Raw genomic sequence first — 23,297 nt, 5'->3', positions numbered from 1 at the left:
AAAGCCTAGGTACACAGTGTTTCCAACACGATGAAAGTCAATGCCGTACCCACCATCATTAGGTACCTAGGTATAGGTAGCGTCCCGCCTATCCCTTTAAGATGTACCCTACGCATAGGTACAGGTATGTACTAGCGTATTGCCAACACGCATACCCCATCTCCAAGATAAGTTGATAATGACTATATCGTACGTTGCATGAACAATTCTGCGCATCTCCTAGATATCGTCCTTCCAAGCATAGTATGCCTATGTAGGTGTGTTAGAAGTAGTATAGCAAAGTGCCGTATATTATATGAATAGGAGTGCAATACCTGTTCCCTAACACTTCACCAGTTGTTACCGTACCGTTAACACGAACAGAAAGGAATCGTATAAAATACCTACATCGTATTTTGGTTCTCTTCGTATTATCTACCGACGGTGTAACACACCAACTTTTTTGCCACTGGCTCTCTTGTTTAATTACCTACCTAGCATATGTACCTGTCACATATTCCCGAGGTCCTCCCAACACTCTCGAATAACAACCCGAGTTGTTAAAAGAATTTTGCAAACGCTGCTAGGCGCGACTACACACGTAGCCAGTGACGGCGCAGTTATTATCACATACTAAGATAGTATAGTATACCTAGTATGTAGGATACGTGCTAACACCAACTTGAGTGATGATGATACTCTTCGGCAGCACTCAGTTATTATAGCATAAAAGCCTGACGCGACACTGACGCTCTAACTATTTGGCCACCACCTAATTTGGTTATCTAAATGCGCATCGACGAAAATCCGAGCTAGGGAGAATCAGGTATTGAGAATGAGAAATGAGAAGGGGGGAAGCCTTTTTGCTACTTCGAATGCCATCAAGCGAACCGGCTTCGTGTAGGCTACTATGTACAAAAAGAGGCAACGGTGGCGTCCAATGAAGAGTCCAAAGGAGCACCACCGTCCAAAAGGCTTACAAATGACGAACCCGCGCTATATGCAGGTACCGGCCGTTATTCCCTCTTACGGCTGTCGATGACGGAATGCTTCACGTTGCATACGTGTGCGTACTGTGTTATACACGTAGTGATAATCAGGTAATTAATTATTTCTGCAAAAAGAAATGCATGACGAGGAACTATCCACGCGTCTAGTTGGCAATGGCTACAATAACTGATTCTTACTGGACGAGGTGAAGCTGATAGGCGCACAGCACAAAGCCCTAGATACACATACACATACACATACCGAAAGACTTGACGACTATCGTTTTTTCGCTTCGCTGCTTGCGAGACTAGAAAGTTGGTCGCAAGAGGAAAATCGGTAGATCAGCATAAAATAGGTACTTACCTAACATAACATGCGCTGCATGTGCTAGACGCTATAGGTACCTCCTAGCAGCATAATATTGGATCATGCGCCAACAAAAGGACCGGAACACTTGTAAACAGTGTATTATGAACGGTGTGGAAGTTGTGGAAGAGTAAAACCGGAAGAGTAAAACCAACCGAAGCGTCCTAGCTTGAAGATTTTCAATCAGCCGAGCGAATTGTAGCATGTCCTGTTGGACTCGAAGTTCATGGAACCCCCCCTGAGAAACCCCGAGAAGAATAGACCTAACCTCAGGTACAATACAATACGATAACACACAGTCCAATCCAGCTGTCCAGCAGTGCAGACGGTCTGATAATAGCAGATTGCACTAATCCGTAGTTGCATGATTAAACTTAATCCGCGCGCTTCTCGAACGTCCAGCCAACTCCAGTCTATTCTAAGCTACTTTGTTGGACCTGTTAGACCTGTTAGACGTGGGTCAATCTCGAGATCGGGCGGTGGCCGAGGTGGATGGTAGGATTCCTTCTCAAATTTCAGGGGCAGAGGACGCCAACTCTGACACGCTGATTGGCTGAGCGTCTCGAAATTTGAAGCCACCAAAATTGGTTATTTTTAGAGGACCTGGATCCGCGTACACGAGCCGGAGCCAACGAGTGTGTCCGGTGTGTGCAAGGGAAGATAAATAGGCAGCTCGACCAACTTGGGAGTAGATCCATCCGTCTGCAAGGCAGCAAGTGTGCACTACATTACTTTACCAAAGTCAATTGAGACTTCTTTAAAGCAGGGGAGGTAAGGGTGGTGAGTGTGGTGTGGTGTAAGCTTACAAAGTTACAAATTTAGCAATGCTTGTTGAATAAGAAAGTCGGATAAAAAAATAAAATGGACATTTCTAGTGTGCATTGATTGAATGCTCGTCACGTGCCAAGGTAAAATACACTGGAGTATGAAGTACGTACTTCGTACTCGTTAAGTATTGTGCAATACTTGTGACTGCGTGGACCTATCAGCGGAAACCCACTGACCTCAATTCACCAGTCAGAATCAGCACCCCGCGTTGCCTGGCAACCACGACCTATCATACCTTGTCAAACTAGGTTTAACACTAAACGCTTATTGATTCTTCTACGTAGAAACTTCAGCTTCTCCTTTTGTGAAAACTCCTTTTATGAAATAGGAATATCAATCAACATAAGCCTAAACCAAATATATATAATTAATTGGTGATGCCGCCGCATGATATTATTAAAGCAGACCGCATTGCAGATATGTTAGGCGGGTTCGCGGATAGCAGCGAGGATGAATTCCCCGAGATAGATCTGGTCGTCAGCCGCTATCATAAAGTATCAGAGAAGTCGAAAGGTAAACGTGATGAAGCACATCGTGAAGCCGAACGAAAGGCGGCAAAGTCGATTCCACAGACGGAATGCGACGTGCCTTCTAAGTCAAATCCAGCAGTTAAGGCAACACCTCTTCGACGACGAAAGCTAGGCCAGGGCCAAATCGTGGACGGATCTCTTTTAAAGCCATGGGATGACACCGCAATTATTAGGGGGAAGGGTAGCCACACATCAAAGCCAACGACAACTCGTGCTCCTGTTCAAAAAACAAGCACTAAGCCAAAAGCATCCTCTTTCGATGCACCAAATTCAGATATATTACCAACCACAGCTCGTCAAGCGGGTTCCCTTACTATTTCATCCAGCACCAAGCCGGTTCTACTACCAAAGGCAAGGGAGACCTACAATGAAAAAAGTAGACAGAAGGATGAAAACAAAGAAACTAGACGGATTTCTCGGAAGCCAGCTAAGAAATCAATACAGTCGGATGAGTCTGAAGAAGAACTAGAAGATGTAGAGACGAGCGAAGAAGAAGTATCCGAGTTTGTCTCAATATCCGAATCCGAATCAGATACGTGGAATTCGGATTCGGAGCATTCCGAGCATTCTTCAACACCACCTCCACGACGCTCAAAAAGTCCCATAGCTCAATGGGGAAGACCCCAGAGAAAGTTGTTTGGAGACCCAGGTAAAAAGGCGGCACCCAGCAACAAGCAACCTCAAGCGACCATTGCCAACCCAAGCAAGCGCGGATCCAAACAACGCGATCAGGGGGAGAGTATTCTTGACTACTTCAAGCCTTCTCGGTCAGGAAACCTAGAAGACGCATTTCAAAAACTTCACATGTAAGCCGCGCCTAAGGTAGTTAATAGTATCGCTGCCATGACACAAACAAGGTTAAGTAGTGCTGATCGTGCCGCTAGCTTCAACGAGGACTCGGATTCAGATGAACCATCAAGTAAGAGAGCCAAGAATCCAGTGCTGGAGCCTACGACTCCAAAAAGGGCGCAGAAGACGCTACCCGCATCTCCCCTCAAGACGCCTAGGATCCCGGCATCGCCCTGGAAGCCCGAGCATAAGGAGTTCTGGGATCCAGAGGTGAACTTCGCCTGGATCGACGAGCACTCGCCGGAGAAGCCCAAGACCGAGGTGCCGGAGAAGGCGACTAAGGCGAAGAAGCAGCCGGGAGAAACCAAACGGAAGCCCGGCGCGAGCCCGGCGAAACAGCTCCGGGACGCCCGGCGCGCGTTCGACGCCAGCAAGGAGGACTTGGCGCGGACCTTCCTCTGCGAGTTAGACGAGCGCGTGACGAAGGGCCAGCTAGGGAAGCTCACGCGGGAAACGGGCGGGCTGCAGATCAAGTGGTCCAACACGCTGCTCACGACGGCGGGGCGCGCACATTGGAAATGCCGGACCGAGTCGACGACGACGCGGCACGCCGACGGGACCAGCAGCCAGGGGGCCACGACGCGGAAGCACCACGCGTCCATCGAGCTGGCGTCCAAGGTGCTCGGCAACGAGGCGGACCTCCTCAACACCGTCGCGCACGAGTTCTGCCACCTGGCCGTGTTCATGCTCGGCGGGCCCAACGCCGAGCCGCGCGGCATGGGCGAGAGAGCCAAGAAGCCGGCGGCCCACGGCCCCGAGTTCAAGGCCTGGGGCGCGCGGTGCGGCGCCCTGTTCGGCGGCCGCGGCATCCAGGTCACCACCAAGCACAACTATGAGATCGAGTTCAAGTACATATGGCGCTGCGGGGACTGCGCCATCGAGGTTAAGAGGCATTCGAAGAGCGTGGACCCCGAGCGCCAGCGGTGCGGTGGGTGTCATGGGAAACTCGTCCAGATTAAGCCTGTGCCGCGGGGTGCTGGTGCTGGTGCCGGTGCTGCTACCAAAGCCGATGCTGGTGCTACAGGGGGTAACAGCACCGAGGCAGGCGGAAACGGAAACGGGAGCGGAAGCGGCAACAAGAAACACGGTGGCGCGGCAGCCATGCCGAAAAAGAGGAGCGCGTGGCAGGAGTTCATGACCAAGGAAACGCGCGTCTTGAGCCAGACGAATCCCGGACTGTCGTTCAAGGAGCGGATGGCGCTCATATCGGCGCGGTGGCAGGAGCAGCAGAAGAAGCAGAACAAGACGAATAATAACACCGCCACTACCACCAACAACAACAACAATAAGGGGAAACAGGCTGTGAAGGAGTTGCAAAGCGCGGTTGAGATCCTGACGATCGACGACGATGAAGACGACGACGATGAGGGGGGCAAGCAGGACGAGGAAGAAGAAGGCGAAGGCGAACAAAAGGAAGTGGAAGAACAAGATACGGACGGCAAGCCCTATGACATCTTTGCGTAGCCGTTTCGCCCCGGGGTGTGCTACGTTGCAGGCTGTGGTGCCCGGGATGGGTGCGAGACAGGCGGGTATACGCTTGCTGCGTCGTACGCGGACGGGTGCTGGCATGGGAGAGTGTGATGAATGAATGTACATAATCTATCGATCGATCGCTTGTACCTATCGTACCTATCCATCTAGTTGGATAGGTCCACGTTTGCCTTACCTCGTACTCGTGGTGAGGTAAGGATAAGGGCTGGTAAGACTGGCAGGTACCTAGCGAGTGGTTGTATTGGCTGTCTGTTTGCCTGGATGGCTCGATAAGAATAGGAATTTGGGAAGACCTTGTCTATAGACATCATGAAGAACTTAATCAAGTAAGGGAATTATAGGTACCCAGTGATAATCACGACCAAGACAAGAACAAGACGGTAAGTTTACAAAGCCGTCTTCTTACAGTAGGTTCATCATATCTACCTAATCTAACCCTACCTGTCGTAGGGTAATTAAGGGAACACTATCTACCTAGGCTACATAACTACCAGGTAGGCACCTAGGTTGCCTAACTTCCAAACGCGAGACATCCATACCTAGATCCCCCCCATATCCCTCTTCGTAGCTTTCCTGCCGCCGAATATGCATGCCAGTTCCCATACCCATAAACAAATACTCTCTTTTCGTGATTCGTATCAAAGCCGAGGCCCCTCTCAAGTAGGCTTCGGGACATAGACGAACAAAGGAAATACTGTCCACCGAAAGTTTAACTTCCAAAGTCGCGTTATGCTTCATCCCTTATTTCCATTCCTGCTCCTTTTTTTTTCTTTTGGCTGAAATCTGGCCAGTTCTCTTATACCAACCAGCATTATCTATTGATATGCTTTCCGGCCTCTTTTCTCTCTTGCACGGACAGTGAGTGTATCATATGATATCATATCCAACCATACTGTAGTTTACCCCATTATTTCCCCCCTCTTTTATTTTATTTTTCTTTTCTTTTGCCTTCTTTCCTTTTCTTCGTCTTCGGCCGGCTTAGCTTAGACCTCATTAAAGAGACCCCAGTCCTTAACCTTGAAGGTCTCCCAGATCTTGGCGGCGTAGTCGACGGCGTCGCCGATGAGCTTGCCCTGTTTGCCGAGCTGGAGGTCGACGTCGTCCTCGTCGTACTCGCCGCGGATGTGCGGCACGTTGATGGTGATGAGCAAGTCCGTCTTCTCGCGCTCCAGCCGCACCAGCGTCAGAATGATCGCCGTGAAGTCCGTCTTGCTAGCCGGTCGCTGCTGTGACTTGTCGTCCGCGGTGGAAGAGGAGGCGTCGTCGGGCTTTTGCGTCGTGTGTGTCGCGATCAGCGTGTAGGCGGGGATATCTTCGCTGTTCGGAGTGCGATCGCGCATGTTAGTCTTCGAAGGGGATCGTTTGGGAGAAGAGGCTAGGTATAGTATAATACGTACTCTAGGCGAGAGAACACGGTAGGTGTAGTATTCCAGACCTTGACGTTGTCGAGGTCTTCCCCTACTATGTCCTCGAGGTGTGTGGTCAAGGCGCGACCGTCTATCTCGGGGCTGCTTCCCGGGCCGCCGACGCGCTCGTTGATGTCGAAGATGATGCTGGTGAAGCCATCTTTGTCGATGTATGCTTCTTGGTGGTCGGGAACTTGTCTTATGAGGCTATTATGCGGATAATCCAAAGGCTGCTGTTAGTCGCATTGTTTGTATTCGGTCTGGACCGTATATGAAACATAGAAATATATTTGATAGGTGATGTAAAAGGGTATTCGCGCAAACGTACCTCACGTCGGCAAAGCTAGCTGGGAGGTCGCAGATGAGAGCTCCTCCATATAGCGGGGTACTCTTGTAAGCCGTCATTTTTTATTATTTTTTTTTCTTCTCGGAAGCGTGGGTTTATTGCGAAAGTAATAGGAAAATAAGATTTATTCAAATGGAGATAATAAAGATGGGGAGATTAAGGTATGTTACTCGGACTTTTGGTGGGACGTTAGCAATAGTTTAAATATTTGTCAAATGCGTCCCTTCCTATGTGCGATATTCAAATTGATCAACACAGCAAAGCAAGTTAAGAGCCCATGCCTTGTTGGTCTGGTCTGCGACTGCCTGCGTACATAGCCTGCGTAACATGGCTGCATAGTACATGTGCTATGGTGGGGCAGCAGATGATGTAACTTGCATCTTTGCGACACATGCTTTAACCATTTTACTGGCCCAACTGAGCCTAAATTTGGCAATGGCGAATGAAGGCGAGTACCTAATAGAGAGAGAAAGTACCTCATCTTATCTCTCTTTCCTTACCAACACATCTTTACACCGAGTGTCGTCCTTGTTTTTTTCGTTTTTTTATTGTGTGACTCATCGAGAGTTCTTTACTCCTTCATCATACGTACCTAAGCCTTGGAGTCATTTTGCTGGATGCCAAGCGCAAATGCCTTAATGCCTGCATCTTCTTTTTCATATAGAGTGTACGTGACTCAGAGAAAGTCGTGGTTGTCGTTTCGTATATACGGCACAGAACATATAAACATCAGCATTTATAAGCTCTTATAGGCCCAACCAAGTTTCTAATTGAACTTGAATCCATCATCCTCCGAGGTGCTATCCAACAGCTGAAGCATATAATAGCTCTCAATGCGAATTTCAAGAAGTAAATGACACAAAATAGAACCATGAGTCAGAAGTAGTTCAGTGGGATTGCGGATATACCTGTTATGACCCGATAAGATGCTTGACTTCTTCAATAACTGAGAAGTCTCTTGGCTGGGCTTGCGACGTAGCTGGAATAAAAGCCTTGAAGTTGGGTCGTAACAAAAGACTATTACTTCCAAAGATAACACTTATTACATGATATACCCGCACACTGTTTACGGTACTAGTCAGTAATGAAGGGAATACTAGCATATAAGGTATCATAGGTAGGTATGTAATTAAGAGATCATAAATGATATTAATCACCGACCAGGGAGTGTGAGAGGTCCTTGTTATGAATATCTGTTGGACGCGATAGTATAACTTCCAAAGCTCTATATTAGATCTGCAATTATTACTAAGAGCAGTATGGTTTACTTTACTCTTTGTGCAGTATCATATCAGATAGTACATCTTACGCGATATAGCTATAATATATAGCTATAATAGTCCAGATAATCAGGGACTTCCATATGACATGGGTAGTCTTGCCATATACCTTAGGAAGGAAATCACTAGACAAGATCACACACATTAGGTACACACTCATACTTCATAAGTTCAACCTCATTATCAATCCAGCCATGAAGTACCTGCATGGCATAATCTAACCATTCATCCCGTCCCACCACCCTACCGGTTGCCCTCCCACCATCTGCAACCCAGATTCGTTCGTTTTAGGGATGCCAATTCTTCCCAAATACCTATGCTGATCCAACCGCCACATCCCTCCGTCCAAAGCCGTAGTCATACTCTTGTCTTTCCCTAGGGGTATCATTGGTAGTAATGAAAGTCTAGAATGCAAATGAGAATAAAAAAAAAGGAGCATATTGGGTATACCGCGATCGACCAACCCACCCCCAATGCGCCGTAAATCGAGAATTGGATTGTAACATCAGGCTGCCCCGGGTAGCTGCCCGGGACTGACCAGGCCGTTTCCTTTTCCATGTTTATAATCTGCTTTGAATTTCTCCGAAGGTGTTTGACCGGACCGCTTAAACGCGAGAGGCCAAGTCCCAGGATTTCAGGGTTCGGCTGGATTCCTTTCGGACGGCCCAGCCCTTGAGGGCTAGGAGAATAACTTCCCAGGCCATAACCAGACCGACTAATCCCATGGTAACGGTGTAGAAGAACATGGCATCCAAGTCGTAGTGGATCATTCCCTCAACAGTATCGTTGGCCTATTACTACTGTTAGTCACCGGATTTTGATACCGCAATCAAGACACAACTTACGCTCGCCATGAAGATAGTACCCCCAGCGATTAGTCCAAATGCAGTGATCAGCTCAGTCGGAGGGCGAGAAGGTAGAATCGAGCGAGGTGGCTTGAGATAAACGAGCACGTATGTAAATCCTCGAGCGAAAGAAGCGCCGGTTAAGAGGTTACCCCACTGCTTGTGAACCATGCTGGAAACCATATTATGCTGCGTGTGCGAGCTCATCATGATACCAAGAAGGAAGATGACAAGTGCCGGGATCGGGTTGACGGAAAATTCATATTCTTTAGGCGGTTGCAGGGCTTCACGTTCCTCGTCACTGTACGCATGGCTAGGATGAGAGACAGCCGCATCGTACACTGTAGTATTCAGAAGCTCGCGGATCCGTGTTGACTCAATAAGCATCGCAAGCTGTATGGCCCTATTAGTTTCTCGTCATGAATATTGGCTGACACAATAGCGACTTACGAGGCCACCGCCGATGAAGAGGACGGTGATGGAGATGTGTTCAAGGTCCTGAGGGCTGAACTCCTTGCCGGCGTTGCCAAGATGCTCGAGGAAGATGTTAGTCGAACCGTAAGTGAAGATGAGCGCACCCTCAACGAATTCCGCGGTAGGTCTCCATTTCTGCGAGCTTTGTTTCGGACGAACGTTCCATGCCTGCGGAGCTTTTTGTAAGCAATCATGTCGATCGGTCAATTGGGGGGGCCGTATTCATTCTAACTCACCCAACCAAGCTCACCGAAACTTCCCGACCACCTTCCGAGAGTCAATAAACCGTACCAGAAAAAGATGCCACCCTTAATCCAGTGGGCTAAGCCGCTGAAAATACTATGACCCTCCTAAATTTACCAGTCAGTCTACGATATTATACTCGTAAACGAATATGCTTGAGTTGACTTACAAAGAACCGTCCGAAAGTGATTACACCAGTGCATAAGGCGATGTAACCTAGAATGAGAATGGTCCTGTCGACGAAGTTGTAGGCAAACATCAAAACCTTCCATGCTCTAGAGGAGATCTTGCTGGCAAATTTAGCGATAAATGAGTTGGCCTTGTTTGAGTCTAGCACTTCCGCGGACTGGAAATGAATGTCATCGAGATCGTCGTAGTGGATTCGTCGGTCGCTCGTCTCAATAGGTGATTCTTGGCCCAGCGCAGTCGATACCGAGTTGCTCCTCAAAGATTCGGTACCCGGTTCAGTACCTTGCCCACTATCGTTAGAGTGGCGATATGGATGAGGGTACATCCTGTCATTAATGCGCTGGTGTTCAGCCATAGCCTCTGTCGAAACCGGAATGAATGCCTGCTCTTCCTCCTTGCTAACTCCTTCTGTTCCCTTGCTGCCCAAGACACCCGCGACGCGGCCGACGAGACTGATAAATACTTGCGCGCTAACTACCCAAGTGACTATCCAGCCAAGCTTGTGGTGCGCGTTGTTTGGATATAGATCGGGTGTGTTCGCATTGTAGGTAATACCTAGTACGACGCCGAGCGCATTCGTAACGAGGAACAGAAACTGGAGCGGGAGCGTATACCGGGATCGCGCAATCGAGAACATGACAGCTAAAAAAAGAGCGATTAGATTTACTATGAACTTGTCTCGAAAACACTGGGATAATCCCCATACCTGTTGGCAGCATGACTACCCAACTGATCACCATTAGAGCTATATGCGCATAGATTTCGACTACGTGTTCCGAGTGCGAAAAGTACGTGGGCGGATACGATTCTGGGTCTGGCTTGGGTTCCTCTTTGCTCATATCCATAGTCGCGTCCATATCCATTGCGCCTTCATCGTCGTGACCGTGGGCAAGAATCGTAGGAATAGCTCCCGCTATAGCGACAAGCGCGAGCGCCTTGAGCGCAGACTGAGTAGTCGACCTCATATCGACTCAAACTTTTTTTTAGGATACGTTGAATGGGTAAGTAAAGTTTGGTGTGTCAACCAGAAGAAATATATTTTACATGCCCCCACGGGCTAAGCTTTTTTGTTCTCGGGAAGATTAATCCTTGAACGAACTGTCTCCCCTGTACCCCTGGGAATGGTTAGAAAATTGCGCTTCACCGACGTAGTTCGCTCCTCTGTAGACGCACTTCTCTGAAAGCTACGGCTACGGCGACCTGTAAGTATGTAAGGCTAACCTCGGTGACTTACCCGTTTTATGACGGCGGTGACCTGGAATTTATGTAGGAAAGCTAGATCAAGGGTACGCAGCCATTAAAGACCGGGATCAGCGTGATGGTTGGTAGTATCTGACGGAAGCACTACTACCACATGTATGAGGGGATGAACGAGTCATACGGAAGGGGGGAGGGAAAGGGCTTTCATAAACTGCATCTCGGTAGGAAGAAGTTATAAGTCAATGTATTCCCCAGGATACACTATTTGTTTTATACCAAGACGGGAAACGGTGTCGGCGTCCTTTGTTGCCCTCGAGGTTTGAATTGTACGGTAGCCCCGGGCAGGTGGGTTAGGTACCTACCTCTATACAGGGAATATACTATGTACAAGGGCGAGTGCTACCCACGTACATACACTAGCTAAAGTTAAATCCGTCTTGTATCGGATATACTTTCGTCTAGCTTGTATGTACAACAATATAGAGGTACATCTAAAGTCGTCTAAAGGTCATCAAGGCCATTTTGCTCGTTGACAAAGAAAAAGAGAAAAAAAGGCCGGGCCCACCCGAGCGCATTCTCTTGTCATCCGTTCGCGCCATCTATCTCTGATGAGCCATCGAGCGATAGCGCGTGGAAAAATAGCACGATGGTCTATCCGAGGTATCCGAAAGGAAACCACCAACGGGCGGTATGGCAGTATGGGTATTAGATTGAGGCCGTCAAGGACTTGAAGAAACTCGCAGAATCGGACTGTGGATATATTGGAGACAAGAATGGGTCTGCTTTGAGCTACCATCCATGTCTATTCCATGTCTTATCCCATGTCTAATGTACTTAAGTCTATGCATAATATGTACAACTGCATACTCTTTGCCAGAAGGAGTACCTACATGAAAACGTAGTACCTACCTAACCTAACATAAGAATGACAGCATCAACCGTCGAGGTACCCACTTCCCGTTATGTACCTCATAACTTTGACAGGGTTAGGTTAGGAGGTATATTTCCTCTTCAACATCGAAGCTTCCCGACCAACGGTGAGTAATCATGTTTTGGCCTATGGTCTGACCGGAATTATGAAAGGATCTATTTCTCTCTCTTCTGGAGAATGAAAAAAGCGATCATCCGACAACCCCGCCATCCGCAATCGGACATACGAAGGTAATATGGTAAATACCACAAATTCCCATCCCATATGTATTCCTGTCGATGTAGTGTATTCCTTCGTGTTACATAGGTACCTAAGGTACTTATATGTTTAAGTTTACGCGCCTAGCAACCCACATGTATATTGCGTAAAGTGAACCGCTTTCAATACTTCTTAAAACTCGAATCCCTTCGAATACCAGGTATTATTATAATAGTAAGTGCTCTTATGTTATCCAAAATTCATAAGGTTGGTAATAACCCATCAGAAATATTTGTGCCATAAATTGTACCTCATATGAATGCAAGACATGCATACCTTACATAGAGATATGCATCTGAAAGCTCAGAAATACTTTTAAACCTGATCATGTGTGGACTCTGCTTACCTTTTCAGGCTGGCCGCACAGGCTCGTGGATGACTTCTCAGCCTTTCGGGTTCTTGATGAGCCGCGCTAGCAGGGATCTTAATTTGTTGCTAGTGGAGTCTCACAGTACTTAAGTGCAGGGATTTTTTTTGGTTTTTTTTAGCATAGTAAAAAAAAAGCCGTTGTTAATGTACGACACTGTCGCAACACTTTACCATCTTCATAGGTACTTCCAATACATAGGTACGCCTACAGAATCTACCTAATGGATCTTCGAGTATTTCAAGTGTTGTAGCTATGACTGTACATTAAGGCTTTTCGATAATCGTCATCGACCACAAGGCTGAGTTCGTTACGACAGTAATACACAACCTTAGCATACCTAAGCTTTGCGTTCAGCCACTTTCCGTGCGCAAATTCATACACTACTTAGGTGTAAGCTAAACAAATCCCTGAGAGCCTAGTCCGAATGACGATGCGATCTTGACCCGTCTCACTCCGAGAGAAAATTGTTTCGCCGTCCCACAATATCCCTAGCACCTGGGCAACGTCGGCCCTCGCTTTAGATGAGGACCGACCAGCCTGCCCAGTGCCCAGCTTACCCGAACATCGTCATGCACGAGAGCTGTCACACACCAATTGCCGGCCGTTTAAACTAGGTACAAACAAATCCTTAAATCTACCTATGTACTAACTATGTACCATGTAAACGTGAGGACCACATATGACAGGTAACATGCACTAATGCGAGGAGTCTGGTACCCCTCGGATGATATCTGCGACAGATATAGTCTGGGGTAGCTACCAACCTAGGTAGATAAGGAGGAATCGGTGGTAAGATGTCGGATGTCGATCTAAAGTGAAATGGGAATCTCCATTAGCTAAGCCTCCGAGGGAAGATGCGATGGGGGGGAAGATGGAGGGTAGCATTGGTGATGGTACCGTCGCAAAGGTATTTGGGAAAACTAATTACGATGAGGGTTTTTGTCGTTGAAGCTATCTCTACAGTAATGTACCAAGACCGATACCGAGTACGAACTACACTAGACAGGTATTCGACTGCCATACCTGCCAAGCGGTATACCTCGCATACCAAGTATACTTTCAACCTGCAGCAGTCCAGATGCCAACGACACTATCCACAACCAGGATCTGATACTTCTTGGTAGAACACGACATGACCTATGTAGGAAATTGATGTAGAAACCCGCCAATATCATTATTGATCACGGCACCAATGTCGATTACTTAGCCAATGGGTCTTGCCAGCACAGAGGTTCAATAATAAGATCGATCGACCATACCTTTTTGCCAAGGCCTTGGGTAATAGAAGCCCAGACATCCCAAGATGTTTTGGAACAAAGCAACCCGACGCCAAGGACATCGGTCGTCTAATTAGTATAGGTAGAACATTGGCGGTTCATGACTATTTGACCGTAGTTCGCTCTTTCGGACTGCAAAAGTATTAGTTGGATACCGAATTTTGCTCGTCCAAATACACTACATACAGTCCGAACGAGGGATGGATTCATCTTTTTGTCTAAGGCGGAAATGGGGCACATCACGGGTGATTACACAGAATGGGGAAGAGCCCGTCAAATCATCGAGATTTTCCATTACACGGTAAGGCTGGGCTCGCTGTTGGTATCCATACTTTTCTATTAGTACATCCGTAACTCCTTATGGATGGCTTACTTCTAACGCCACGTTTTTATTTACGGCGTAACCTTTACGGCGTATAGGAAGGGCGGTGGTTGTTGCTATATATTCCGCAGAGCTTCAATTTGGTAATACTACCTAACCATAAACTCCTTGGGTCTTATCCCTTACTACCTGAACGGATGAGGGTCGAGGGAATACTATGTAAGATGGAAATAGTGATCGGCCTACGGGATTAAGGAATGTCCATTTTTTTGTCCCTAACGGACTTCCAAGCCCAAGTCATTCGAAGCGAAGGAAGCGAGTTTCCTCAAAGGCTCAAACCTCTCTAAAAATTGCTCCAAGCCCCAATTAATTAACGCCGGCAAGATCTTGATATAGTACTGAGATCGATGCCATGTGAGCTTCTTGGCAGCCGGCGTTCCGGAACCCGCGGCGAGAACAACTACACTTACCCACACTACTGCTACTCGTGCCACACCCCACTTTTTTGGTTGGTCTGTTCAACCCACCAGCTAAAGCTGGTGCTCATTACTATTTTCCACACACCACAATTATTCCCAAACTTTTTCATTTAAATATAACTTTTTCAAAATAAGTCCATATATAATAAAAAAGGTACAAATAGATAGAGAAAAGTCTAAAGAATTTTTCATGTTTTTTTTATTTTTTTAATATAAATATTTAAAAAAAAAGTATTTAAATTTTCGAAAATTAATAGATGTGACGAACCTACACTCAGGTCCGTTAGAGTGTAGTAACAGGGGTCTTGATTTTAGGTAAACAGTAGCGATACGGGTCAAGTGTCAATAAACGTTGAAAGTGTTCGTCAGAAAGGCTTGGAGTCCTTCCCCTTATATAGGTTAGATATAAGACTTAGATTGATAGCTAAGGAAACGTAAATGAATGTCTAGATACATGATGGTTTTAAATATCCCATAGGCCTCCCTGTCTTCTGAGGTTATCGTGGTTTCTGGTGATCCTGTTGATTCTAGTGATCCTGCAAGATCACCAGGATCATCAGGATCACTTCCCTCCAATACGTTTTACCCGTAGTTTATCCGTTCTCGGGATCGTACGTTTCAAGATCCCCGCTTCCCTACAAGGTATGGTCTCCCGTGCTGTTGGTTCGTAACAATAGAAAATCAAATATTAATAATTTTTTAAAACGGCTCTGATATCGTAATAATTAATATTCTAAATAAAAATAAGAAAAATACTGCATATTTTTATATATTCTGTTGATATTTTATATTTGTTGGTAGGTACGTACGTATGATATAAAGCAATAAACAAGTAAATCAAATAATAATGGGGGCGAGACTGGTGTATTGATGATGTCTAAGGAGGGAGGAATCTATTTAAGACTAGCTAGCAGTGTGATGTCCTTTTATATAGTAATAGTGGGTACACTGTTCCTTCCTCCCATATCGGCACCAAGGCACCTTATCCCCGATAAGGTGCCTCGGTGTCGATGTCACGCAACCGCCAATATTATTAATTTTGTATTAAATTCTTTTAAATTTTACTTCCAATTATTTTTCACTATTTTTTCTTATATAATATAAAATTCAAGATATTCAAATATATTTTTTACAAATTAATATTATTAAAACCTGTAATATAATAAATTTTTATATAAATTTTGGGGATAAATGTGGTGTGTGGACAATACTAGTGAGCACCAGCTTAGGCTGGTGGGTTGAACAGACCAACCAGAAAAATGGGGCGTGGCACGAGTAAGTATTCATGCGAGTTAGGATCGGCTTTCCAAATTGCATTGTAGCTAAGGTAGTTAGTTTAATAAAGACCCACGACGACCTCCATTATAGTATAGTCTTACTTTTTTGGGGGGGTTTTTTTTCACGTTTTTACGTACTAACCATCGGGAAACACAACTTCTCGGCCTCTACGGGCATACCTAAATCCCACCTCCAAAATCCGAAGAATGACATCGTTTTTTAAGGTACAAATACTACCAAGGATCTTGTTAACGGTTCCCGGCACGTTGGTACAACCCCATAATATTAGTACCTAGCAGTGCTCGTGCTCGTGCCAAATCTGTGAACCAAGCGATGGGATGGGATGGGATACAAGATGATTCCAGGCGGACGCGAAAAGGCTCGGGCGGTTGATGTGGAACAAGAACAAAGCACTTTAAAATGCTGTGTACGCAACTATTATGTGCACGTATCACCCGAGGGCTATGCGGGCAGCTGAATACCTAGTAGGTAGTAAGCTTCATATAAAAGAATATTGAGCACGAATTGCTTGCTTCCTCTACCAAAATCGTACTTCATCCAACCCGTATCCCTTAAAACTTGAATCTACAGCTTACACTGATGTAAACATATCAGGATTCTTAGAATGTACCTATCTATATATGCTGTACGAGGCATGGGTCGATCAATCGACCGATAGTCGTCTTCTTTCATAAGCTCGACCGGTCCTTACTATTACTATTATTATTCTCACTACTACTAGTAGTATCATTAGTATTACTCAAGCGCCACGCATCCCCATCTTCCAACACGACCCTGCCCTCATCCCGGAGCTTCCGGAGGATCTGGACCACGCCGTTCGCGGCAGGCACGTGGAGAGCCTCCGGGACGTCGCGGTAGATGACTTTGACCAAGTCCATCGGCGTCCAGAGGCGGTGGCGATCCTGCGCGGACCCCAGCGTCTGCAGCACCTGCTGCTCCCGCTGCCGCCGGTGCGCTATGTACTCGGCGATCGTGGCGCGAGCCCGCGGCAGCACGGGCCCATGGGCTGGGTACCCGCGGCCGTCCACGAGCTTCTCCATCTTCGCCAGGCTCTGCAGGTAAGTCCCGAGGTCCTCGAAGACGGACGTGCCCTGCCCTAGGACGTTGTCGCCCGTGAACAGCGCGTCTTCCTCCTGTAAGATGAAAGCCATGTGGTCTACGGTATGCCCTGGGGTGTGGACGGCCGTCAGGGTGGCCCCTTCGACCTCGAATTTCTGGCCGTCTGCGATATCTAGCTGACCTTCCGCCGGCTGGTTTTTGAAGATGGCTGTCTGCGGCGAGTGTTCTAATAGTTGGCCGACCCCGCCTGTGTGGTCGTGGTGCCAATGAGTGAGGAGAGCAATTTGAATGCTGGCTTTCTCCTCCTCGAGAGTCTTCTTCAAGGCCGCAATCCACGAGGGTTTACCCTCGCCGGTATCAATCAATAACCTCTTCGGGCCGGTTCCGATGAGATATGTGTTAGTGCCTTGAAGCGCGAATTTGCTAGGGTTGCCGCCGAGAATTCGGATCACGGCGGGACTCAGCCGCTCGATCTCCGGTATGTGGACGAGTTGGGTAGCCATGGTAGTATAAGAAGCAGCTATTCGGAAAGCTCTCATACCAGTTTTAAGAGTTATAACCACGTGGAAGGACAAGTGCACAGAGTTGATGATAAGATATGAATTTTAGATATTGGTCTTGTGTTATCTGCATAGGAGAGTCGATCAAGTTCTCTACGTTGACAATATGTTGATTGTTCTGATAGTGATAGCGATAGATTACGATATCATCGATGAGGACAGAATAGAGCACAATTATGCCATTGAGGTATTGTACCTGTGATAAGGTACCTAGATGATGCATTAGAGATAGTTGAAAAGCCGAGGTCCCCAACGGAATAAGTATGAGATTACCTAAACTACCTTACCTATACCTAGCCGTTACGCAACTTCATTTACCTAATCTTTAGGTTGAAGGTGCAACATAGCGCTATGACCCCTGATCTTCCCGTTAGCGCACCCCGGATAAGCAAGATAAAGGTGTAAATCAGGTGCCGATAAGAATTTCTAGCGCGTTGGTTTCAACTATCCGTACCTATCTTTGCGCCTGCTGAATGACGCTGCACGGCGTTTAATAATTTATTTTTCTTGTAACCGATTTAGATTTGGTACCTATCGTTACAGCAGCTTTTGGCTGAACGAGTCGTCTAACAAGCTTGCTTTTGGTATCGTAGCTTCGACAAGCTGTTTGTAAGTTTTTCTAATTTTAAGGAACGCGTACCGTACCGTACCTCGTAATTATTATATTAACTACCTAGAACTAATGTTTGGGACGTCGAGGTGAAGAAGTGAAGAAGTCGAATGCGCATCGCCAGGAGCTGAGCTGCACATTTAATATCTGCAGAGGGCGACGCCGTCGTATTCGTTGATTCTATCCGCCTTACCAAAAAAACAAAAAGTCGAGCCTTACTCTAATCCTCTTCCATATACGAACCTCGTTATTACTGTACCTTATTCGCCCTTCTTAAAAAATCAAGGGCCACGGTCGCTAAATCGTTCGGTCGAGCCCTTTCGTGATCGCAATTTTGTCCATCTCGTTCCCGACGCCGCCCGCCTATTAATTTACACTTCAACCGAATCCTCCTACCTACATTACATCCCGCAAGCCATTGCGTATATTCGCCAATTCCTTACACAATTTATTTGGTATTAGGTACTTGTTATATAAGTCTATTACAATAACAGGAGGAAGCATGGCTGCGCGACCTACTACCCCGGCGTCGCCTAAAAATGTCAAGATTAACTCACCCACTCCCGGGATGCCTCTATTTGGCTGTGGTCAGTAGTCTGCTTCTAGGCTTTATAGGATATAATGTCTTGTGGGGATATATATACTGAAGCTTTTGCAGAGCATGTTCAACTACTCCTATCCAACAATCCAGATGTTATAAACAACTCGATCCAGTACTATAAGATGCTACTGAGGGTCATCTTCGACGGCAACCCCTTGGTGCCTCAGACTTCCAAGGGTCTCGATGGCGTGATAACAACATCTCTGACCCCAAACTACCTTTGTTTGCAGTGTTCTGCCATCGTGCCCGAGGAAGAACGAACGAAGCACGGAAATAAGAAGAGCCACCGGTTTTGTATGTCCCGGCGAATATATGACATTATGACGATATTAGATCTCGGCTGACTGGTAACAGATGTGGACTCGAGAAGTGGTTCATTATTTTGCCAAGTGTGTGAAGACTTCGTATGGGATCCAACCTTGGATGATCTAAGAATAAGAAAGATGGGCACTGGGTCATTCTCAAGTATGTCTAACTAACCTACACACCCCCTGAGATTGCTATAGAGAATCAGCCCGCACCAAGACGAATAAAATACTTATTCAAATAAACCCCCAAAGACTGACATCAACCTATACAGGTCGCAAGAGAAAACACGAAGAGATGTTCTCGGATGCCGTGAAAGATCCTTTAAAAGACGATCCCAGATACATATCATCAAACACGACCATTGCATCCTGTCGAGCAGACGGCCTTCGAGGAATCTACAACGCCGGCGCTACATGTTATCAAAACGTTGTCCTGCAGAGTTTTCTTCACAATCCCCTGCTGAGGAACTTCTACTTGAGCGATGGGCACCAGAGCAGCGACTGTCAAGTCCCCCACTGCTTAAGCTGCGCCATGGATGATATGTTCCAAGACTTCTATGCCCTCGAAAATACTAATGGTTATACGGCGGCTAACATATTATCCGGATTTTGGATATCCGAAAAGAAGGCGTTTGAGAATCTAGTCACAACCAAGGAGCAGGATGCACATGAATTCTTCCAGTTCCTAGCCGAGGAGTTGCACGAGAGGAATGGGGATGGCAAGAAGCCAGAGACGGGTAGTGAACATAGCTGCAATTGCATCATCCACCAGACCTTCTACGGCAAACTCCAAAGCCAGACGACTTGCCAGCATTGCGGCGGTGTTACCAATGCGATAGAATCCTTCCTCGACTTAAGTCTGGGATTGGAGAATCTGTCCCAAAAGAGGGGCAAGAAGGCATCTAAGAGCGCGGCGTCGCTAACGCTGCAAGAGTGTCTCGATGAAGAATACATCAAGTCTGATAAATGCGAGTATCGCTGTAGGAACTGCAATTCGTCACAACAGGCTCGGAGAGACCATAGCATCAAGCTTCTGCCGAACGTGCTCTCTATACAGCTCAAGGTTAGTATCAGCCCTCCCGAGTTTCCGTTAGGAAAATTGCTAACGTATATGATATGTCCAGAGATTTGAGTTCAAGCAGGGCAGTCGTGATCGGGTTGCATCAAAGATCAGCACGAAGGTACAATTCCCGCTGCAACTGAACATGCTTCCATATACGACGCGTGGTCGAACTGCAGACGCTCGCGAGAGTCAAGAACTCAGACGATCCTGTACATATGATCTATTGAGCGTTGTCGAGCACGTCGGAGAAATTGATACGGGTGAGTTGAATCCTAACTTCTCTACTGATTCCATCAAAGTCAAGGCTAACTTCGATAGGACACTACGTAACATATTCTCGAGTCGGAGATCAAGTAAGTCCCCTAAATAGTCGGTAACTACGGGCTTGGAATCCAGTACTAACATGCGTTTTAGTGGTTTTCGTTCAACGACCATAGAGTTGAACTAGCCAAGAAATCCGACGTCCTGGGTAGCCAGGCTTATCTACTATTCTACATCATCCGTTCACTGGCGTAAAGGAAGCGAAGGTGGTGGCATATTGCTATTATCGACGGCAATCAAATATATTGGAACGGAGTCGAACGGCGGTATTTTTGACGACGCATTTACACGGGTTCGGGGGGCGCGATGACTTTACGTTTCACTTTTCTTTTTTCTGCTTCTATTTTTGTTCCCTCCCGCATCATCTGTTTGAATAAGATAGAGAGAAGCAGCGCATAGAGAACACTACGGACACACCTCTATTTCTCGAGGGATGGCCCAAGTCTCTTTCTCGTCCTATTGACTAGCGGGTATTTTGCGGTGTGTTTTTATATCGATATAGACACTTAAAATAGCAACAGCGAAATGGAAACACCGCTAGTCGGCTCGAAGATCATTTCTAGTTATCGAAAGCATAACTAAAGTTAAAGCCAAGGTTAGGTACCTAGGTATCTATCTAGACTCCGTAGCTTTGATATCGAAGTGTTTGATCTGAGCTACACACTTCCACGTAGCAATGGGCGTACCTAATGTATACTAACTACCCTAACCTAGTAGTTACGCGGCAGATGGAAATAGGAAATACGATAAAGATCACACAGGATGGATGTTAACACATACAACAATTCGATCCGGTTCGCTAGACGTTCGGAGTGATATTACTACTTTTTTTTTTCTACTGCTATCGCCACCGGACCACCCTACCTTAGGTACCTATATACAAGGACTGCGGTGTGGTGTATGCCGGACGTTATTCTTTCGCAGCACAACGGGGCTCTCAGACTACCTACCTAACCTAACCTAACTCCTCCTCTTAATAGAGTTAAAGTAAATAGGTAGATGCTGTTAGTTTAACCGCTCATCCAGTCAGTCAGTCAGTCAGTCAGTCCTCTTCCTCTTCCTCATTCATCATCATTTTCATCCCCTTTCCCCGCCCCGGTACTTCCAAGCGTCGCACTCGAAATTCGCGTAGCAGTAGAACTCGTTGCTCAGCCCGCGCGCGTGCACGAGCTCGTACGTCGTCGCCCGCGCCCCGAGCGCCCGGTACAGCTTCGTGATGAGCGGCTCCATGCGCTCGCCCGTGCAGACGACGAGCCGGAGCCGGGGGCCGGGGCGGGACATCCAGCGCACGGTGAGGGCGACTATTTTTGCGCGTGTGTGTTAGATGGTGCTGTTCTTTTATTTTATTTTATTTTTTGTTTAAAGACGGAGGAGATGAAAAAAAAAGAAGAGGAGAAGAAAAAGAAAAGGGGGAAAGGGGGGAAAGGGAGGAGGGGGGAGGACGAGAATAAACAAACACATTAGGTAGGTACCTACTTTTTGTCTGGCAGTCCTCGCTGAGGAAAGGCGGGTCGTAGATGATGCGGTCGACGGCGCCTTTGAGCTCCGCGGGGAGCTTGAAGGGCTGCTGGAAGTCGTAGAACACGAACTCGGGGAACACGGAGAAGCGCTGGTCGTGCTCGAGGAGGAGGACTTTCTTGGGTTTGGGGGTGTTGGCGTCTGCTGCGTTCTGTGCGAGGCGGGGAATAGTTAATGGTAATGTTAGTATTTTGAATTGGGCTGGTTGTTCGTGGTGTGAGCTTGGGGAAGAGGGGGACGAAGAGGAAGACGAAGAGAGAAAAGGGATGGTGTGAAGAGATATGATGAGTGTGACTGGACTATAGCAGTTTCTTGTATGCTAGTATATATAAGAAGTATAGGAGGTTGTGATGTGCTATATCGAGACCTTGGGGAATCATAAAAGAAGGACGCAATGTTCAAGTCTTGCTCCTGGTTCTACTGTGATCGAGAGACAGACTCAACCTTCCTCGCTGCAAGCCTCGAGACCCTGGACATAAAAAACGATTGATATATCACTCACCAACAAATTCTTCAGCGCAACGAACACGCTCGGCGTCGACACCACAGCGATGACCTCGTCCTCGCGCACGCCATCTAGCAGCTGCTTCGCGAGCAGGGTAGCCGTCTCGTCCGAGTACTGCGACAGAAACATTAGTCCCCCCCTCTCTCTGTCTGTCTCTCTGTCTCTCCTCTCATAAGCACCCCCAACGCAGCAAGCAGACCAAGCAACACAATAATGAATAACAGCGGGGAGGGGGGGATTGGTAACGGACATACCCAAAACTGCGACGCGTTCCAATCCTCCGTAAACGCATCCATGGAAAGCGGCTGCGCGGCGGCGGCGGCGGCATCATGCTGGTCCTCGGTCGCCGCCTTCAGCTTCTCGAACTTGTCGGCGCGCGCGTCGCGCTCGCCATAGAACTCCTGCAGCGCCGCGAGAGCGTGGGACGAGAGGGTTCTGTAGCGGAGAGTTAGTATAGATTCTCTACTTGACTGAATAAAGGAGTGGATACAGAAAGCACACAATGCCTATGCCGCCGTACTCGGGTAACAACTTCACTTACATCGGTTCGTCGTCGCTATCGGCCATTTCTAACCCGGTGCTTATTTACTTATTTACTTAATTGGCTTTGATGGGAAGATTTATAAATTATATGTTGATTAATATGTATGACCTTATTGAATCTCCTCGTTGTGTTGTCAACTTTGGGAACAAGTTGAGTTTTTTCGGAGCGCAAAAATAATAATCTTTAGAAGCAAAATCTCAGTCTCGGTCGCAAACTCAACAAGGCTACAAACAACACAGCAAATCACGGTCGGCGC

General features: G+C 47.0%; 6 protein-coding genes across 6 annotated transcripts; 2 read left to right on the top strand and 4 right to left on the bottom strand.

The window, feature by feature from the left end:
• Window positions 1–2,582: 2,582 nt before the first annotated feature.
• Window positions 2,583–5,006, top strand: F4812DRAFT_457972 (SprT-like family-domain-containing protein; the record flags this gene model as incomplete). The annotated part of the gene is made up of 2 exons (XM_047937267.1): window positions 2,583–3,499; window positions 3,578–5,006. 2 exons carry the CDS (start codon window positions 2,583–2,585, stop codon window positions 5,004–5,006), a joined length of 2,346 nt encoding a protein of 781 aa, XP_047791747.1.
• A 407-nt stretch (window positions 5,007–5,413) lies between these two features.
• On the bottom strand, window positions 5,414–7,190 carry F4812DRAFT_423018 (Mog1p/PsbP-like protein). Its single transcript, XM_047933728.1, has 3 exons — window positions 6,768–7,190; window positions 6,431–6,646; window positions 5,414–6,350 (listed from the first exon to the last, which is right to left on the bottom strand). Exons 1-3 carry the CDS (start codon window positions 6,842–6,844, stop codon window positions 6,017–6,019), a joined length of 627 nt encoding a protein of 208 aa, XP_047791746.1. The 5' UTR covers window positions 6,845–7,190; the 3' UTR covers window positions 5,414–6,016.
• Window positions 7,191–8,587: 1,397 nt separating this feature from the next.
• On the bottom strand, window positions 8,588–11,078 carry F4812DRAFT_328958 (uncharacterized protein). Its single transcript, XM_047931548.1, has 6 exons — window positions 10,523–11,078; window positions 9,797–10,458; window positions 9,621–9,734; window positions 9,361–9,552; window positions 8,911–9,303; window positions 8,588–8,856 (listed from the first exon to the last, which is right to left on the bottom strand). Exons 1-6 carry the CDS (start codon window positions 10,779–10,781, stop codon window positions 8,671–8,673), a joined length of 1,806 nt encoding a protein of 601 aa, XP_047791745.1. The 5' UTR covers window positions 10,782–11,078; the 3' UTR covers window positions 8,588–8,670.
• A 4,909-nt stretch (window positions 11,079–15,987) lies between these two features.
• F4812DRAFT_423009 (putative metallo-beta-lactamase domain protein) lies at window positions 15,988–17,851 on the bottom strand. The gene is made up of 2 exons (XM_047933727.1): window positions 16,542–17,851; window positions 15,988–16,416 (listed from the first exon to the last, which is right to left on the bottom strand). Exon 1 carries the CDS (start codon window positions 17,548–17,550, stop codon window positions 16,621–16,623), a length of 930 nt encoding a protein of 309 aa, XP_047791744.1. The 5' UTR covers window positions 17,551–17,851; the 3' UTR covers window positions 15,988–16,416; window positions 16,542–16,620.
• A 174-nt stretch (window positions 17,852–18,025) lies between these two features.
• Window positions 18,026–21,212, top strand: F4812DRAFT_423004 (ubiquitin carboxyl-terminal hydrolase). The gene is made up of 7 exons (XM_047933726.1): window positions 18,026–18,768; window positions 18,840–19,076; window positions 19,137–19,247; window positions 19,363–20,153; window positions 20,215–20,413; window positions 20,472–20,506; window positions 20,568–21,212. The coding sequence occupies exons 1-7, from the start codon at window positions 18,684–18,686 to the stop codon at window positions 20,667–20,669; spliced, it is 1,560 nt and encodes a 519-aa protein (XP_047791743.1). The 5' UTR covers window positions 18,026–18,683; the 3' UTR covers window positions 20,670–21,212.
• Window positions 21,213–21,265: 53 nt separating this feature from the next.
• F4812DRAFT_328853 (N(6)-adenine-specific DNA methyltransferase) lies at window positions 21,266–23,207 on the bottom strand. The gene is made up of 5 exons (XM_047931547.1): window positions 23,039–23,207; window positions 22,752–22,932; window positions 22,495–22,611; window positions 21,951–22,143; window positions 21,266–21,775 (listed from the first exon to the last, which is right to left on the bottom strand). The coding sequence occupies exons 1-5, from the start codon at window positions 23,062–23,064 to the stop codon at window positions 21,552–21,554; spliced, it is 741 nt and encodes a 246-aa protein (XP_047791742.1). The 5' UTR covers window positions 23,065–23,207; the 3' UTR covers window positions 21,266–21,551.
• Between the last annotated feature and the right edge of the window lie 90 nt (window positions 23,208–23,297).

The sequence above is a fragment of the Daldinia caldariorum genome, assembly GCF_022478825.1.
Source record: "Daldinia caldariorum strain CBS 122874 unplaced genomic scaffold F4812scaffold_5, whole genome shotgun sequence".
NCBI classification, from domain to species: domain Eukaryota; kingdom Fungi; phylum Ascomycota; class Sordariomycetes; order Xylariales; family Hypoxylaceae; genus Daldinia; species Daldinia caldariorum.
Note: the sequence above shows the minus strand (reverse complement) of the source record. Positions and strands in the feature narration are given on the sequence as shown.

Bases quoted from the DNA above. Each gene is read 5' to 3' on its own strand.
- F4812DRAFT_423018 (XM_047933728.1), bottom strand. From the start codon at position 6,844: ATGACGGCTTACAAGAGTACCCCGCTATATGGAGGAGCTCTCATCTGC. The intron at 6,647-6,767 runs GTACGTTTGCGC...TCCGCATAATAG, and splicing joins GCTAGCTTTGCCGACGTGAG to CCTCATAAGACAAGTTCCCG. The intron at 6,351-6,430 runs GTACGTATTATA...CACTCCGAACAG, and splicing joins ACCGTGTTCTCTCGCCTAGA to CGAAGATATCCCCGCCTACA.
- F4812DRAFT_328958 (XM_047931548.1), bottom strand. From the start codon at position 10,781: ATGAGGTCGACTACTCAGTCTGCGCTCAAGGCGCTCGCGCTTGTCGCT. The intron at 9,735-9,796 runs GTAAGTCAACTC...TGGTAAATTTAG, and splicing joins TCACTTTCGGACGGTTCTTT to GAGGGTCATAGTATTTTCAG. The intron at 9,553-9,620 runs GTGAGTTAGAAT...AAAGCTCCGCAG, and splicing joins GTTTCGGTGAGCTTGGTTGG to GCATGGAACGTTCGTCCGAA.
- F4812DRAFT_423009 (XM_047933727.1), bottom strand. From the start codon at position 17,550: ATGAGAGCTTTCCGAATAGCTGCTTCTTATACTACCATGGCTACCCAA.
- F4812DRAFT_423004 (XM_047933726.1), top strand. From the start codon at position 18,684: ATGGCTGCGCGACCTACTACCCCGGCGTCGCCTAAAAATGTCAAGATT. The intron at 18,769-18,839 runs GTCAGTAGTCTG...AAGCTTTTGCAG, and splicing joins GATGCCTCTATTTGGCTGTG to AGCATGTTCAACTACTCCTA. The intron at 20,507-20,567 runs GTAAGTCCCCTA...CATGCGTTTTAG, and splicing joins ATTCTCGAGTCGGAGATCAA to TGGTTTTCGTTCAACGACCA.
- F4812DRAFT_328853 (XM_047931547.1), bottom strand. From the start codon at position 23,064: ATGGCCGATAGCGACGACGAACCGAT. The intron at 22,612-22,751 runs GTATGTCCGTTA...TTTCTGTCGCAG, and splicing joins GGAACGCGTCGCAGTTTTGG to TACTCGGACGAGACGGCTAC. The intron at 22,144-22,494 runs GTGAGTGATATA...CGCCTCGCACAG, and splicing joins TTGCGCTGAAGAATTTGTTG to AACGCAGCAGACGCCAACAC.